The sequence below is a fragment of the Mastigoproctus giganteus genome, chromosome 8 (genome assembly GCF_048544385.1).
Source record: "Mastigoproctus giganteus isolate SK-2022 chromosome 8, ASM4854438v1, whole genome shotgun sequence".
Lineage (NCBI taxonomy): Eukaryota > Metazoa > Arthropoda > Arachnida > Uropygi > Thelyphonidae > Mastigoproctus > Mastigoproctus giganteus.
The window spans coordinates 212,165,770-212,185,021 of NC_143582.1; the positions used below are offsets into that span (position 1 = coordinate 212,165,770).

The window sequence follows — 19,252 nt, forward strand, 5'->3', positions numbered from 1 at the left end:
AGTTCTACATTCCTTATATCTGTGTGACACCATGTTTCTGCTATCCCAACAATATCTGCCTTTGATGTCTTGACCAGCACTTCAAATTCATCAAATTTATTTACTATACTTCTAGCATTGGTATACATGCAAGTATACATGTACCTATCCTTATTATTAGTTACCCTAACACATCCCATATACCCACCTCTTTCACGATGATTTCCATCAGTCCCTGAAACTCCCCAGCAACCCTCGCTCCAGGTCACTACTTATTCTAATTATAAGTTGTGCAAGAATCACCTTCACCTCTGCCTTCGGCTACTTTTAATCTTTTAGTCTGTGAATCCCCCCCAAGCTAGTGGTTTTCCGATCCACCTAACACTGCCTCGATAGCATCAGCAAATAATCTTGCATCCTTTCTATTTAAGTGTATCCCATCCTTGTTGAAGCAGTCTCTCCTGTTAACAAGCACAGACCATGCTGAAAAAAATTCTACCCCTTGAGCTTTGCACATTTCCTCCAAGGCCGAAGTGCTTGATAAGGCTCTCATCATGTATTCCCTCCTATCGTGTCTGTGCAGAATAGCAGACACTTTCAAATTTAACCTTGAATCACGACTTTTTTGCAACATTGACCTGTACTTGTTAAGTAAATCTGCAGATCTCCTACTCTTAATGTCATTGGTGTCAACGTGTACAACAATATCACCTTTTGTGCCCTTAAAAGATGATATATGCTTTACAATGTCATCAACGTTTACCCCCTGGCAGACATACCCTGGTGCTATTCCATCTATCCTTTTTACACAATATATTCCCCGTCTCCCTGACAATAGAGTCACCAGCAATAACTAGTTCTTTTGGGACCAGCGCATTCTGCCCTGATGATTGCCGCTGTGTTGCCTGATTCCCCGGAGTGAGCTCTGGCATTGAGTTGGGCAGCTGAGAGCTTGATGGGTCCCTCATATTAATTTATTCGAGGGCATCTACCCTACACCTCAACTCTCATAGACGCCCAGTAAACGCTGAGTTGATGCCTAATTTCTAGACACTCTCTGCACCTGGCACACACAAAGACATCCTCCTTGGCTAGATCATGTTCTGTTCCAGAGAGTTCGGCAAACATTTCACAATTTGCACATTTTTTTAGGCTGTGATGCATTGGAGAATCACCACCCTCAGTTCTCCCCCAAATCACAGCACTCCTGCCACTTTGTGCCCGTTGCTTTGCTGCTCTAGTGTGGGGCATGATATTTTAAATTAATAAGATCAATAAATTTAATTAATTAATTGTCAATACTATGCTATCTAATAGAATCCTAAATGCAGTGATGTGTATTATGCTATATAATTATACGTTAGAGCTGCCTAGTTACCACAATTAAAAATTTGAATTCCCTACTACTCTATACAAAAATAATGGTTTCAAGATTCGAACGAAATAACGGTTTTACGTATATTAAGTAGTAATCTACAAAAACTCTTTATCTAAATTAAAAATAAAAATAACCAGCGTAACTATAAGACTACATATAAAGTACAATTTAAAATAACAATTAGGTAAATAAAAAGGCAAACGCATCGCTTTTTTGGAGCCTGTAATTCACAGCTGTAATTTTTAATTTTCACATATCATGCCAAACAACATGAGGTTGTTTGGCAAACGACAAAGGCAACAGATCAGATTGATCTGTTGCCTCTGTCGTTCTCCCAACTCCATTAATCATTTGCCAGGTGGGCAGGAGGAGCAGTGCGTAGCACATGCTCCTTGATTAGACCGGGGTTTGAGCCCGTAACCACCAAATACGGAGGATGCGGGAAGGTCAGGGAATGACCACTGCATATCCCCAGAGCAATATGGCCTTAGTTGCTAATGCTCCTAAAAAAAAAAACAAACAACAACAACTAATCATTTGAAACTCTTTGATTTCCTCTCTTTCAGACTTGACTTTCTCTAGTCCAACTTTAATAACAGTGAGGTAAGATTCCTTGGTGATTTTAATGTTCGCAACTCTAGATGGCTTCCGTTTTCTATTTACATGGACCCAACTGGTTGAAATACTGAGGCTTTTGCAATTACTAATGATCTTACGTAGATTGTTTATTTACCTACCAGAATACCAGATAATTCTAACCACACAGCCATTCGTGATCTTTTTCTTACGAATAACTGTTTGAATTACATGGTCAAGGTGAGTGGTTCTCTAGGCATCTCAGGTTACAACTTGGTGGTGGTGGTCTCTTCTCAAATGGAGCCTTTCTTTCATGGCCATTCTCAACCTCATGTTGTTTGGCATGATATGTGAAATTTCTTTTCTTCTTTGCTTTGGTCGGATTACTGTTTCAAATCTTCTGATGTCAGTGCTTGCTAAGATTGTGTCAGTGAAATTATTCTAGTAGGGATGAAATCCTATATTCCACACTCCACCCTAAAATCTCACTTTATCTAAACCTTGGTTTTCCAATAAATGTGCCAAAGCTGTTCAAGATAAGAACGTTGCATATCGCAATTGGCTTGTATCCAAATCTATGTTCATTTTCTGCCTACACCAAAGCTCGCAACGATTGTAAAGCAGTTATTAATCCCTCTCAAAACTATATTTTGAACAGGCTAAGAATATAAAACTTCCTTTTTGTCCAAATGATAGTCGAGCATTCTGGTCTCTTGCCAATGCTATTGGCTACAACTTTTGCCTATCTCTATTCCCACCTCTGTCAAAACTAGATGGTTCTTTTGCCATTTCTGACAACGTTAAAGCTGACCTGCTAGCATCCAACGGGCGCCTCCGTAGCCAGGTGGGAAGGAGCAGCAGTGCGTAGCACACGCTTCTTGATTAGACCGGGGTTCGAGCCCGTCACCACCAAATACGGAGGATGCGGAAAAGTCAGGGAATGACCACCGCATATCCTGGAGCAATATGGCCTTAGTTGCTAATGCTCCTAAAAACCAAATAACAACAACAACTAGCATCCAACTTTTATTCTAACTCATGTATAGATGATCTTGGTAAACCACCTCCCCTTATTCCCAATACACTCCATTCAATGATTCTTGTGGCCTTACATTAAATGGATGTCAGAAGAATTTTGAACAGTCTTGATGCCAAAAAAAAAACCAGGTATTGATGGTATTTCTCCACTTGTCCCCAAAACCGGCACTCCTGCGCCTACTCCTGTTTGGTGTTGCTTTTTTACACTTTCGCGTTCCTGGTGTTTTCCCTATTCTGCCGGAAATTTGCTCACATACAGTTAGTTTCTAAAAAAGGGTGACGAATCCCTCCCATCCAATTATTGTCCCATTGCACTTACTTTTACTCTTTCTAAAGTAATGCAGAAATCTATTAACTGCCAACTTCTAAACTATATTCCATTTTATCAATCATCACCAGTATGGATTCCGTCAGTATTGATCCACTGGTAATGTACTGGCTTATATTACCCGTTTATGGACAAATTCAATGGAAAAGTTTGGAAGAGCTCTAGAAACTTCAATCACACGATCACATGCCTTGACATTTCAAGGCATGTGATTATGTTTGGCATAAAGGTCTTCTATATAAGCTTCCATCTTATGGTTTGCCCACTGTTTTTTGTAATTGAGTATCCAGTTTTCTCTCTGACTACTTACTGTGGATGATGGTAGATGGATCTCTGCCTTCTAACTTCGCCACTAATGTGATTACTCTCCAAGCTTCAGTTCTTTCTCATGATTATTCCTCTTATATATTAATGACCTTCTTCCATTAACTGGAAATCCTATCCATAATTTTTCTGATGATTGCACATTGCAATCCACCTTCCAGTTTTAGCATTAGCAAAGGCACATAATGCAAGAAAGCAAGCTTATATAGTATCAGCCAAAAAAAAAACAAAAAAAAACCCTTATTTCACTCATCCACTCACTCCAAATGTTTGTCAAGTTCTGCCTTGAATCTATTTAAGCTATTAACTTCTACAACAACAACAGATGGAAGTTTGTTCCAGCAATCAACTACCCGCTGGCTAAAGGCAAACTGCTGCACATCTATCCCACAACCGTCTTTCCTCAATTTGAATTTATGCCCTCTCAGGCGATTATTCTGAGCAAGAGGAAGAATCCCATCTGCACTGAGCATGCTCAAACCATTCAAGGCTTTATACACCTCAATCAGATCACCTCGCAGGTGCCTAGTCTCCAGAAACTGTAATTTCCAAAACATAAGCCTTTCTTCGTAAGAACAACCCTTTATTCCATTCACTAATCTTGTTGCCCTTCTCTGTATTCATTCCAACAGCTCTACATCCTTCTTAAAATGAGGCCTCCAGACCTGTATACGGTACTCAAGGTGTGGCCTGACCATTGCCTTATACAAGGGGATAATCACCTCCTTATCCCTGCTAGAAAAATTCCTGTATATCATTGACAAGACATCATGAGCTACTCTTGCAGACCATCTGCACTGCTCAGAAAACTTCATATCTGCCTGCACAATTATCCCCAGGTCCTTTTCATTCTCTACCACTGTCAGTGTGGTAACAGAGAGTTGATACGTTACTCTGGGATTACTGCTTTCTATATGTAGTACTTTACATTTGTCAATGTTAAACTTCATTTTCCACCTCTCGGCCCATCTGCTCAACTTTTCTAGATCCTGTTGCAGCAGTGTACTGTCATTAGTGTCATTAACATCCCTGCCAACCTTCGTATCTTCTGCAAACTTGGACATTAAGCTTGATATACCATCATTAATATCATTTATAAATACAGAAAACAACAATGGACCCAACACTGAACCCTGAGGATCCACTAATAACATTAGTCCACGAAGAGCAGTGTCCATTGATTACCACTTTCTGTCTTCTCCCACTTAACCATCCCTTTATCCATAGCAGCAATTTGCCTCCAGTGCCACACTGCTCCAATTTGTGCAGCAGTCTTCCATGTGCAACAGTATCAAAGGCTTTTCTAAGATCCAAATATATGATATCAAAGTTATTCTTTGCATCCAGTTCTTTTGTGACTACATAGTATCCAATCAAATTAGTCAGACAAGACTTCCCCTTAACAAACCCATGCTGTGTCCGAGCTATAACTGAAGTCTTGTCTAGGTGATCCTGCAATGCTGCTTTAACCAGTGCCTTTATTAATTTCCCTGGTACAGAAGTTAAACTAATAGGTCTGTAATTACCTGTGTCTCCCTTTGATGCTGCTTTGTGGATTGGGGTCATATTTGCATATCTCCAGTGTATGGGTACATCCCCTGAGTCCAGGGAAGCTCTCATAATTATGGCTAAGGTTTTGCTTTCTTCCTTTGCCACCTCCTTTAATATAACTGGATAGATTCCATCGACCCCAGGTGTCTTTCTTGTGTTTATCTTCAACAATATCTCCTCCACTTTATTCTCAGTTATTACAAGATTATCTAGCTTACTGCCCGAGTTGAATACACCTCTGGCATTTCCCTCGCTGAATAACTCCTCATGTGTGAATGTCGATGCAAAATATTCATTTAGTTTGTTAGCTACCTGAGCAAGATCATCAACAGTTGATCCATCGATATCAAGTGGACCAATCTGATTCCTCCCCTTCCTTCTAAAGTTTACATAAGTAAAGAACATTAGTATTAGTAATGGCCACATGGTGCAAGAAAGCCTATGGCTTATGCTGCATCAGCCAAAAAAAAAAAAAAAAAAAAAAAAATCCGAACAAAACAATGATAAAAAAATAATAATAAATAAAAAATAAAATAAATAAATAAAAAAAAATAAAAAATAAATAATAAATAAATAAATAATAATAATTAATAAAAAAAAAAAAAGGAAATTAAACCTATCATCCTATGCACTTCCCTTACCCGAAAGTACTATCCAGATGACCTTTGAATTTCCCCAAACTGTCGGCCTCTACCACCCATGAAGGCAACTTATTCCAGTAATTTATAACTCGCTGGCTAAAATAAAACTTCCTGCAGTCCAATCTAAACATTTCCCCCCGTAACTTGAATTTATGTCCCCTAGTTCTAGCATCATTTATAATCTTGAAAATTTTGTCCTCATTCATTTTACTGATGCCTCTCAGAGCCTTAAACACCTGAATCAAATCTCCTCTAAGGTGTCTAGTTTCCAATCTCTGCAACCCACATATTCGAAGTCTTTCTTCATAAGGACGCCCTTTTGCCGATCTCGTCAGGCGAGTTACCCTTCTTTGCACCCTTTCAAGAAGCTCGATGTCTTTCTTTAGGTGCGGTCTCCATACTTGAACACAGTATTCCAAGTGTGGCCTAACAAAAGCCTTATATAATGGAATTATCACGTCCCTATCTCTACTTGCAAAAGTTCAATAGATCATCGATAGGACACCATGGGCCTTCCTTGCAACCTGTTTACAATGCTCAGAGAATTTCATGTCTGACCGTATTGTAACACCCAAGTCCCTTTCCTCCAGTACTGGGTTTAGTTGAACTTCACCAAGTGAATACGTTTTTTTGGGATTACTGTTTCCCAGGTGTAATACTTGACACTTTGTTGGATTAAAGCACAGCTGCCATTTTTCTGACCATTCCTGAAGTCTATCTAGGTCTCTCTGAAGAAGCTCAGCTTGACAGTGATCATTAACTACTCTACCATTTTAACATCATCTGCAAATTTAGGCTGTTATAGGCTTCTATGTCACATGTTAATTTATATGTATCCCATTCATTTTTCTTCTCTGTCACATGTCTAATTAGTTCATGTGACATCCATTTAGGCCTAAATCTTGAACAATATTTCTTTGTTGGTATGAAAAGCCTAGTAGCTTCCAAGATTAATTCTTTAAATGCTTCCCATTTTGAATTTGCTGTTGGTAACATCATCAGTTGGTTCCACCGTATAGAATTTAAATACTGTCTCAGACCACCATAGTCACCTTTAAGAAAGCAAAAACCTTTCCCTTTACCCTTGATGGTAGTTAACTCTTTGAGTAAATCCCACTTGAACACAATGTGATCACTGCCACCTAGGGTTCCTTTTTCTGCAGATTCTTGATGCATGAAGAATCACTACTGATAATCAGATCAAGAGTATTACTCCCTCTAGTTGCCTCCCAAACATGCTGATGTAGAAAACAATGATCCAATAAATCCACAAAAGCCTTGCTAGTGTGTGAGTGACCAAGCCATAAATTCCAGTCAATATCTGGGAAATTAAAATCCCCCATTATAAGACACTCTAATTTACTGGCCCACTTTATTTCTCTGCACAATTGCTCATTATACTCATCAGATTCATTAGGCCTATAACACACACCTACTCTTATTTTTCCTTTCCCAGTGCTTATGTCACACTAAACAGACTCAACATTGCATTGTCCACCCGCATCAATTGGATGCACTTCCTTAGATTTTGTGTGTTTCTTAACTAACAGCATAACCCCCCCTCCTCCCTTCCTATCCTATCTATCCTTTCTGTACACATTGTAATCCCCAAATTCCAGTTCTGCACTGCTTATGTCTGTGTTATACCACATCTCTGATATCCCAACAATATTTGCCTTTGATGTCTTGACTAGCACTTCAAACTCATCGAATTTATTAACTATATTCCTAGCATTGGTGTATATGCAAGTATACATGCACCTGTTTCTACTCTTAGTTATCCTAACACAGCCCATGTATTTACTTGTTCCACTATGACTCCCAGCAGTCCTGGAAATTCTCATTGCCTTGCTTTCCAGGCTGCTGCTGCTAAACTGCATTTCAATAGAAGTAGTGCAAGAATCACTTCTACCTCTGCCAGCGGCTACTGTTTATCTATTAGTGTGTGTATCACCCCCCCCCCCAAGCTAGCAGTTTTCCGACCCACCTAACTCTGCCTCGATAGCATCAACAAATATTCTTGCACCCTTTCTATTTAAGTGTATCCCATCCCTGTAGAAGCAGTCTCTCCTGTTAACAAGCACAGGCAGGGCTGAGAAAAATTCTACCCCTTGAGCCTTGCACAATCTCTCCAGGGAAGTCTCAGAGTCTAGAGGAGGTGCCTCTAATCCAGAATCAAACCCAGCCATATTACACATTCAAGGGATACCTCTTAAAGTTTTTTTTCTGTCTCCCTCCCTATCTCCATACCCTCACATATGATCACTCGGTTTATGCCAGCCATTAGTTTTGTGATGGAGTTGTTCCTTATTTCCTATTTATGCACTGTAATGTAAATTGGATTTCCTGTAAACATTTGAAAGTGTGGGATCATTATAATGAAATTGACTGTTTCAAAATTTTGTTTTTCCATATATGAAGCATTGCTGTTTAATATGCTTATTTTAACGTACAGCATTATTAAAAAAAAGTACACAGTAATGGTAGTATTAGTAGTAGTAGTGGCATGTGATGCAAGAAAGCAAGTGTATGAGCTTATGCAGCATCAGCCAAAAAAAAAAAAATCACACCATTCCCTCCGAATGCCTGTTCAGTTCCTCCTTAAATTTATTTAACCTATCAACTTCCACAATGACAGATGGAAGTTTGTTCCAGCAATTAACCAGATGCAGAAATTTGCCTTTAGTCAAATGTCTACATCTGGTTAATTGCACATCTATAATTTGAATTAAAAAAAAAAAAAAAAAAGGAAATTTACATTATAGTCATGTAATTTGTGTTAAAAAAAATGGGGGGGGGGACCAATTGTTATATTTTTGGCTATAACATGCTTCACTTATAATATGGAAGTTAAAGCATCTGCATTATATTGAGGTTGCACTATATTTAGAGTAAACGAAGTGCTGAATTTTAGCAACTCTTTATTTTTATATATTTTTTAAAATTTTTTAATAAAAAGAAGTTTGTTTTCACTCATTGTCTCTGTTTCTTTAAATTTGCATAGTAGTTATGAGGAGTGTGCATATACTGTATATAAGAAACACTACAGAGCCACAGAAATATGCAACATGATTGGTATTGGTTTAAAGAAAAAAGATGCAGGAAGTTTGAACACTTCAAATTTTTGGGAGAAATATTCTCATATTTCATTCTGGCAAAATTCCATGGGTTTATTAAATGGTAACACATTTTAATAAGACTTGCTGACAAAAAGTTTTTATGCAGTTGTATTTCTGTTGCAGTATGCGGACCCAGTTGCTGATCTCTTGGACAAGTGGGGAGTTTTTCATTCACGCCTTTTTAGGGAATCTTGTGTGTTTTATCGAGGAAATTATGTAAAGGTAAGATTTTTCTTAACTTAATTTCGTGTCAGTTTATTTAGTCTTTGCAATCAAACATGATTTATATAATATTTATATTAATCTTAATGTGTTTGTTGTTTGTTATTTGGTTTTTAGGAGCATTAGCAACTAAGGCCATATTGCTCCAAGGATATGCGGTGGTCATTCCCTAACCTTCCCGCATCCTCTGTATTTGGTGGTCACGGGCTCGAACCCCGGTCTAATCAAGAAGTGTGTGCTACGCACAGCTGCTCCTGCCCACCTGACTATGGAGGTGCCTCTTGATGTGTTTTGGTTTTTATTTGGTTAACTATCTTCAGGAATATACATCCTGGATAGTAATAGTCAGTGCTTTTTTGTGTGACGGTACGCAACGGTATGGTGTACCGGCACCTTTATTAACAGTGACGTGTGACATTTGGATGCAGTGCACTTTGAAATTTGTAATATTCCGTAAATTTTTTTCACATGTTTATCTACTATTCAAATAAGCTTAAAATAATTTAATTAAATTTACATTTTTCACTGTCCATTGTTAAGATATTTTCTATATAAAACCGTACAACCATTTTTATAATTCTAAATTACTCAGTCGGACCTCTGTTTAATTTTTTTGAATTCCCCTTGGAAGTTACATTTAAAATACTTTCCGTTGAGCGAGAAAATTTTCATATAGCAAACGGATTAGGATAGAATTAACCCGGTACGCCCTGTTTGCATTTCTGGCCTTTAGGCAATTAGTGCTGCTGCACAAATTAAGAGGGCTAAAGGGATTACCATTCTACAACTTAGTGGTATCTGGTAAAACCTATCCGACCACCTGCTCCACGTATGGAGAAGTCGCGCTGGTCTGCAGTGAGCAGATCATCAAGGTGTATTCCCAAAGGGCTCTGGTCCACCTTCTACTGCAGTGGTGTCCAAACATTTCCCGTACAGGGGCCATATTCCAAAAAATTCAAAGTTAGATTTCTTTAGTGTGTTACATTTGCCATATCTTGTTGACATAAGTAAAATTGAAAATATTCGAAAATTTTATTAATTACAATACACAATTACATTTACTGAACAAAAACATTTAATGAGATTTTTTTTTGATAATTAACAAAATTTAAAATGCTGTTTTAGTTCAGTTTCCTGGCGGGCCGTAGGTTGGACACCTTCGTGAATCAGCTGTAAGCACCCCGTTCAAGAATTAGAAAAGTGATTTTCTTTTGCCCCGACAAATAATCATCTGTTGTTTCGCGGGAGTGTTATCCACATTTTTCCATAAATTTTCCCTATCTCTCTTTACATGGTCACAATATCCGAATGACACCTGATATTTTGGACAGTTTCAAAAAAAAAAAAAAAAAAAAAAAATTCAAATTTAAGAACTAGTGACAATACCGATGACGAGAGAAGGAAAACGAGGACAACGAAGTTATTAAACCTTCTAAGCATGAATTGTTGGCATTTGGTGAAAATGAAGTTAGAAAACTGTCAATTAGGTTATAGTTAAATGCAATTCGTGGATTTCGGGGGTATCTAATTGAAAAGATGGTTTCGGAAGAATTGAAGAATTTGATGGACGCTTGGCGCCTCCATAGCCAGGCGGGTATGAGCAGCAGTGCGTAGCACACGCTTCTTAATTAGACCAGGGTTCGAGCCCGTGACCACCAAATACGGAAGATGCAGAAAGATCAGGGAATGACCACCGCATATCCCCCGGAGAAATATGGCCTTAGTTGCTAACGCTCCTAAAAAAACCAAATAACAAATATGGATTTGTGGTCACTTCCTTGTTTCTTCTAATTATAATCCTAGATGTACATCAATGAGCCAAAACATTATAACCAGTGAGTTGTTATGCAAATCGAAGCAACTGCAGGTGAACTACAGTGCATGCACGGGTCGGGACATGGTATAAAAAACACCTGATACTGAGCTCTGTTAATCAGTGTTACTCTTGTTCTTCAGATGGGAAAGGCAGCAGACTTAGAGTTTGACATAGGCCAAATTGTAATGGCCAGACGACTGGGGACTGGGTCAGAGCATATCCGAAACAGCACAGCTGGTGGGATGCTCATGGTCAGCCGTGGTTAGTACCTACCGAAAGTGTTCGAGGAGGGGAAACTCACGAACCGCCGGCGAGGTGTTGGATGACCACGGCTCACCGATGCTCGAGGTGAGTGAAGGCTCTCCCGCATGGTACGTGGCAACAGAAGGGTGACTGTGGCGCAACTCGCCGGTAATTGGAATACTGGTTACGGGAGTAATGTGTCACAACACAGTACATTAAACACTGCTGAAATGGGGCTGCTCCAAGTGCCCATGCCGACCACTGTTCACTGGTGACAGTGCCTACAATGGGCACTCAAGCACCAAAACTGGACCTTGAGCGATTGGAAGAAGGTCATCTAGTCCGATGAATCACATTTCCTGTTGCACCATGTGGATGGCAGGGTGCGTGTGCATTGTTTACCTGGGGAAGTGATGGTGCCTGGATGCACCGTGGGACGAAAACAAGCTGGTGGCAGTGGTGCCATGCTTTGGGCAATGTTCTGCTGGGGTCCGGAAAAGTTGCCCCCCACATTTCGCCCCCGACAAATTTTGCCCCCAGTAGATAATGAATAGGCTATAGAAATGTAAATAATACACCTAATTTTTTATTAATTCTAATTTATTTTGTTTAAATAGAATGAATCAATCAAAGGTAAAGGTAATCAAATCAAAGGTAATCAATCATAGAATAAATGCACATTATTATTGTTTCAAACTTGAAGTTGTATGCAATGCCTCTAAGGTAATCAATGACATTACGATTTTGAAAACCTTGGACTATTCTTTTTATTCTAGCAGAAATTGCAGCATACTTCTTGTTCCATCAGAAAACCACTCCTGGCTACGCGCCAATAACTGAAGATTGTTACTAGTGGAAAAAATAAGCATGCGACCCGGGAGCAGTTCGTCCTGAGAATCATACATTAAAAACTGTTTAATAGATTTGATAATTGAGAGCTATTAAGTGCTCGATAATTCCTATATTCTATTATATTATAAATCAACAGGGATTACCTTTATTTATTTTACCTTTACCTTTATTTTAGGTTAATAATCATTACTTTTATTTTAGATATAGGAAGCTTCTTTTCCAACTCTCGTAGTCCAACTCGCTAATAATTCTTGAGGATGGCAATATCAATTTTGCAAAACAGGTGGGACATCTTCCCCACTGTGAGAACCGTAGTGTTCAGACCGTGCGGTCTCAACAATGAGCACTCAAGACTTCTGTCTTCAAACACCATACCTCTGGCAGCAAGGAAACCATTACATGGATTGGCATAAAATTAGATTTTTGAAGGTCTAAATGTTTAATAAATATGGACCGATTATTTCTTTTGGTTCTGTAGCTGGACTTTAGAGTTAAATTTAGGGGTCTAATAAAATTGGATATGGGGGGCGGGATTATTCTCTACATTCCTTAAGTCGGACTAGAACTTTTCGGGCGTCATGTTCACAGGAATAGAGCAACTCACAATTAATCATTGATATCACCATCCTCAAGAATATTAGCAAGTTGGACTAGGAGAGTTGGAAAAGAAGCTTCCTAGATCTAAAATAAAGGTAATCCCTGTTGATTTATAATATAATTAAAAACTGTTATACATTGCCATCGATAATAATTTCTTGATAATTTTGTGGAATTACTAGGTCCTGGAGATTGCTCGGTAAAGCAGGAGTACCATTGTTGCATCGAACATGACGAATGGTTCGTTTAAGTGAATCCTTTTTAGGAAGTAATGCCGTGACATTGGTATGAGCCTCTGCAATAACTGATGCAACAATTTGCTGTGGCCGTTCGTTCATGGTTGTTGCATGTTGCCGTATTTGACCAATCAATTGCAATGCTTTCAACCTTGCAGCTTGAGCTGCATGGTTATGTTTAGTTACGACTTTCACAACTGGGCCTTCCAAACCCTCTGTCCAAACACGCCCTTTGCAGGTGGAACGTTTTTGAATTGAACAAGAGTCCACTCTGTATCTTACTTCTCTGTGGAGGCGGCGAAAACAGCAAACGCGCGCTGTCGACTGCGCCACGAAATGTCAGGAGAGCCAGATGCAGGAACTTTTATTGTTTGAATTTAGACAAATCAGAACAAGATTCACTTGTTACTGAAAAGACTCCTATAAGATTAGTCACTGTTCCCTCCCCCACATCCGTCACTAACCATGTGACTATCGCCCTCATGGTCGAGTATGTATTCTTTCCATTGTGAAAGGATTAACAGTTCCAGTTAATCCTTTCACAATGGAAAGAGAACCCTGAAGATATACAAAAGGGGAGAAATTAGTTTAAAAGCTACGTGACAATTTGTACACGAATGTCATTTTGAAAATTTGTTCGGAAAAGTTAGAGTTATCGGAAGTTCAGTTCGAGTAATCAAGAGAGTTTAACATGGAATCTCCACTAAAGGGGCTGGGACTTCAATAAAAATTCGAGTTATCAAGAGTTGACTGTACAGTATTTACATTTCTGTAGCCTACTCATTATCTGCTGGGGGCGAAATGTGCGAGGCAAAATGCGGGGGGCCACTTTTCCGTAAACCATTCTGCTGGGATATCCTGGGTCCAGTTATCCATGTGCTGGGCACTCTGACATCTACCACCTACCTGAACACTTTCCCGTGGTGTGGACGAGTACCCAGAGTCATCTGTCCAGGTGACTGATGCTTCTGGGTAGCCAAGTGGCCAGACACAACAACAGAACACACATAATACACACAAACCTACGTCACACACATCTGGCCCATTTGTAGTGATACTGTTCTTCCCAGAGATATGAGGCGGAGTTGAACAGATGTTCTAGGTGCTGCCCATTACATATACACATGTCCATGTCTTCCTAAACATCATTACTGGCCAGGTACACCCTTTCACGGCAACGGTCTTTCCCTCTGACAATGCCATCTTTCAGCCGGTAATGCGCCATGCCACACAGTCTGGACTGTTCAAGACTGGTTTAGTGAACATAGGAAGACTTCCAGGTATTGCCCTGGCCTCAAAATTCCCCAGACATCAATCCCATCGAGCATCTGTGGTTTGTCTTGGAACAGCACCTCCGATCTGTGGCATATCCACCACAGACTTTACGTGAGTTAAAGGATCTGCTGGTTATGTGTTGGTACCAGATAGCAAAAGACACATTTGTCTGGGATGTCAGAATTTTTTTAATGGTAACTATTTTTTTTTTTTTTTTGGTTTAGAAATTGCGAAAATGATGGGCAAATGTAAGGGTTATGCTTTCAATTAAACAAAAACTTGAAATTATTCAAAAGTTTGAAAATGATGCATCTGTTAAATCTCTAATGAATCAAAATGTTGGTGACCAAACCATACGTGACATTGTAAAAAAATAAAGGGAAGCATCGTATTGCACACGCAAGTAGTGCTTGATAAGTTTGTTCATTTTTTATCAATCGCCATACTTTTTACCTAGGTTGCTGAACATTTTTTGATACAGTAAGTCTCCGACTTACATAGCTTCGGACTTATGTTACGTTATTTATATGACTTAAGATTTCAGTGAAGAGGACACATATTTCACCATAATAACGTAAACACCCACAGAATTCCAGCTATCAGTATTATCGCAAATGCAATAAGATCAAGTTTACTACCCATTTATAATTAGGTGCACTAACAGAAAAGCTCAATCAACCGGAAAGTGAAAATTGTTTTTATTGTTTTATGGCAGTGACCTCCAGGAATGAGCTTCAGTAAAACACGTGAGCTCACGTGGGGTGGTAATAGTGAGTTTTCGCCTTAATCCTGTGAAATTCTTACAGAAAATTTAATTTTGACTATTATCATGGTGCTGACTAAGAGAATAAGTGACAGCGGTACTAGTAAATCTATGAAGAAAAGGAAAGTGACTGAGTTGGATCAGAAAATTAAAATAATGATGTATGAAAATGGCCAAACATTAACAAATATTGCACGGAATTCAGATTTGTCAGTGGCAACGGTGAACACAATAAAGGAGAAAGACATAATACAAGATGCGGTGAAGCGATCGGCACCAATGAATCAGCTATAAAAACCAGGGCTACGAAATACATATCAGTTTTAACAGTATAATAAGCGTTTTTTTTCTTCCTTTTATGTTTTGTTTTCTTATGTGCCACTCTGGCTACTTCACCACTGTCCCCAGATAAAGTTTTTAATTAAACTAATTAAAAATATATAACTATTTTTCTTCATTCTTCTGAGGATATTACGTAGTTTTTGTAATTTTGGCATATCAGGGATATGCCAGAATGGTACCCAAGAGGAGCTAGAAGAAAACCTGGAAGACAAAGGAGGAGATGGATAGATGAAATTCATGAGTTTTTGAGTAGTAAATGGATGGCCAGTGCTCAAAACAGAAGGAACTGGAAAGTTGCTGGAGAGGCCTTCATCCTGCAGTGGATTGAAAATGGCTGATGATGATGATCAGGGATATAGTAATAATATTTTATTAGTCATCCTTGAGTTTTGTAAAACTCGACTTACATAAAAAGTCCTGGAACGTATCTCTTACATATGTCGGGGACTTACCGTATTTTTGGATTAACCGGGAAATCGATTATCTGGGATTTTTTTTTTTTTTTTTTTTACCATCTATCCTGGAAAATTGAGTCTCCATAATATGAGATTGATGCACTAAGTAGCAAACCCAATTTGCTAATAACTATGTACAGAAAGAGGCTATGCACAACATGTTTGACAACTTTAAATTAATTTTATTAAAATGCATGCATAGTGATTATGATTATCATTGACCTGATAAAACCAAATAAAAATATTCAAAAACAAAAGTAATGAGTATTCTTAGAAACAGAGGTCTCCCCTTTTTGAAAATTTTTGCATAGATGTGTACACATATTGGTTCTACCTTTCATTTCTTTTGATCAGTAGCTGTAGTCTACATGTGGTTCTTTGCTTGGGCAAAGTAAGTCTACTTGTTTATTCTCCCCCCCCCCCCAGATATTTTCATTTGGTTCTCTGTCAGGATAATCAGTAAGCATGCATTTTAATATAACTAATTTATTAAATTTATATTACAAAATTATAACAATTTTATACTTATTTTTTAACATTCAGTGTAGATCAATTCATCTTGATATAGCCATACAGTATATTGATTATTACAGAAACAAAGGAACCCCTTATTGTTGTTTTTTCCTTTCAATCTAGGTGGTTGATCCCTGAAACCATCACCTAGATTGTAGGCATGGTCAAACTGAAGAAACAGCCTCACACAATGACACCATTTTCTGCAATTTTATTATTGGAACAGTACAGTTTAGTTAGCATTTTTTGGACTTTCTCCAAACTCATACTTGTGTGTCTCACCTGAATAGTGTATTGTGAACGTGCCTTAACTATTATTCCTGATGATAGTTGAAGTTTTTTGACATTATGTTAGGCTTGTGAGTTGCAAATCTTCCATAGAAACAAAAGCTGTACAACTACCTATGAACATTGTATGCATTTATGGTTACTTCAGTTGATGCTTGGACCTCAGACTTTTCTGTTTGTAGAATTGGGTTAATATTATCACATTCTTTGGAATTCACTGTTTCCTATCTATAAGTGTTTGACATACCAGATTTTTTCTTGACTGCTGTCATTCTCATCATTCTGCTCTTTTTTTTTTTTTTACAACATAAACCAAATGCCCATAGTGTCCTTACTCTTTCTTGGATGACACATACAAGAGACAACAACTTAAATTGCAAATGGATGGTAAAATGTATGGAAAGTTGCTTTTAGTTCTTTTGGGCTGCTTTTGGTGTTTTATTGACTTTTTTATAGCTACAACTGGACTTGCATCACCAGCGAGAGTATCTGAATACTTTGATGGTTACAGTATACGTCTAATATATAAAAAAAAATTGAACAAAAGGATCCTCGAGCAGGTTTTTTGAATGGACATCACCAATCCAGAATGAACTTAAATTTATGATTAGTATTAGTATTGGCAAAATGATACAAGAAAGCAACCTTATAGCATCAGTATACATTTGCCCATCCCTTCTAACAATTTGTTCAGTCCTTTGTTGGCTGAATTAGTTTGTCTCAGGCACTGGTTGCATGGTTTTATCTCCTAGAAACTTGGAGTTTTCTGTCATATAAAACCTTGAATTTACTCTGCCTGCCTACTCCACAACGCTAACTTTATTTTAACAATGAGTCAGTTACTTTCTGATAGATGTGCAGATTTCTGCACATCTATTCTATACCCATCCTTTTTCGATTTAAATTTGGCCCCTTATGTGTTTCATCTGAGAAAAAGTAAAGATGTCATCAGCATTTACCTTTTTTTTTTTTAAATCCATAAACATTTCACAATTAAACCTCCACACAAGTGACTGTTTTATCAGATGCTGGAATTACAAAACCTCAGCCTTTCTTGGTAAGAATACTCTTGAGTTCTCCAGCTAATCTTCTTGCTCTTCTCAGCACCCTTCCAAAACAGATATACATCCTTCCTAAAAGGAGATTTATACATATGTTTTAATGTTTTTGCAGTATATATCTCTACAAATTTTTGTTTTTCTCATATTCAATTACTTCTTTCAGGATCTTGGAAGGTTAGGCCGTGACTTGCATAAAGTAGTAATAGTAGACAACTCTCCTGCTTCCTACATCTTCCATCCAGATAATGCAGTAAGTGTTTGCTGGATAATTTATTTAAATCATATTATTTTGCCATTATTGATTTAATGTACAGTTAGTAGAATAAAAACTTTCATTCTCAAATTTTCTGATGGCCATAGATATATTTATGGGTGACAATCAATTGAAATGTTCTGCCTTACCTAACAATTGTATTAATATATTTCAGTTATATGACACTGCTGTATTTACTGCAAAAATATATATATATTTTTTAGACTCTTGAAAAATATTGCACGATATTAAAATTAAACTACTTTCAAGCATAAACAGCTGTCTTAAACAAGGCAGTTGTTTATGCTTGAAGCATGTTACTGCACGTTGCTGCATATATGTGTGAAGGGGTTTTTAACCCACGTGGATGACTTTAAGAACCATTTTCTTCCAATTTGACGGAAATAAATTGGGATATTTTTGTCAAGCAACCTTTGTCAGCAGCTGTCTAATTTAGCCATAGTGAGAAGAAAGCCCAAAAATATCTCTATCCTCCCCAATCCAGATTGAGGCAATCATATAATAGGATTGACTCAGTCTGGATTGGGAAGGATGGAGCCAAGCCAGCATTAACATTTAAATCTGATATTAAATTAATATAGCACTATTTGACTTGTTTAAAATAAATAATTTAAAATAACATAGTTAAGATGTTATTCTACTTATTAGTAGTTTAAGAACTTTACTGTGTAAGTGTTATAACTTGAAAAATTTGTAAATCAGTAATTGGAAAATTTATAAATTTTTACAGTCTAAATTACTTTTATTTATTCTGATTGTTGAATTTATATTTTGCATTACTTTTTCTTCAGGTGCCTGTAAACTCGTGGTTTGATGACATGTCTGATACTGAATTACGAGACCTAATCCCATTTTTTGAACAACTTGGTAAGATGGATGATGTGTATTCTGTGCTACGAAACTCCAACCATGCTGCAGGCTCTCATCCTCTTATGTCCTCCAATTCAATAAATGGTTCTCATTTTGTTTCCCCATCATTATCACAGTTACAGCATCATAATAACAGTGCACTGCCTTCTTAGCAGTGTTGTTGACTGAGGCTGGTTATCAATCTACAGATTGTTAATTTTCTCCAGGTCCAGGAAAAGATGGCCACATATTGCCATGGCAACCACTTAAATATCCATTATGAAGTTGGATGTTATAATTTATCTTTGATATATAGATAATCATTGCTCTGTTGGATCACTGCATAATAAAACTACATCAATTTTTATGCAACTTTAATTCTAATTGGTTTAACCATATGACCTGTTGATATCTTTAGGAATTAAAGTACTTAAATTGGGATTAGAAAAGAAACTACTATTGGAGTAAAAAGTAGTATTATTTTTTAATCTGAATAATGGATTGTGTTGCATTTTAAATGATGTATGTAATC

General features: G+C 37.7%; 1 protein-coding gene across 3 annotated transcripts in view; it reads left to right on the forward strand.

Annotated features, from left to right (window-relative positions):
- Positions 1–19,023, forward strand: part of LOC150082246 (carboxy-terminal domain RNA polymerase II polypeptide A small phosphatase 1-like) — a 192,787-nt gene extending 173,764 nt beyond the window's left edge. For all 3 annotated transcript variants that reach the window (XM_090380073.1, XM_090380074.1, XM_090380075.1), the window contains 3 exons: positions 9,058–9,156; positions 17,761–17,847; positions 18,663–19,023. In XM_090380073.1, coding sequence (XP_090236199.1) covers positions 9,058–9,156; positions 17,761–17,847; positions 18,663–18,893 — 417 coding nt within the window. In that variant the 3' untranslated portion in view covers positions 18,894–19,023. The remainder of the gene's footprint in view (positions 1–9,057; positions 9,157–17,760; positions 17,848–18,662) is intronic.
- The last annotated feature ends 229 nt before the right edge of the window (positions 19,024–19,252 follow it).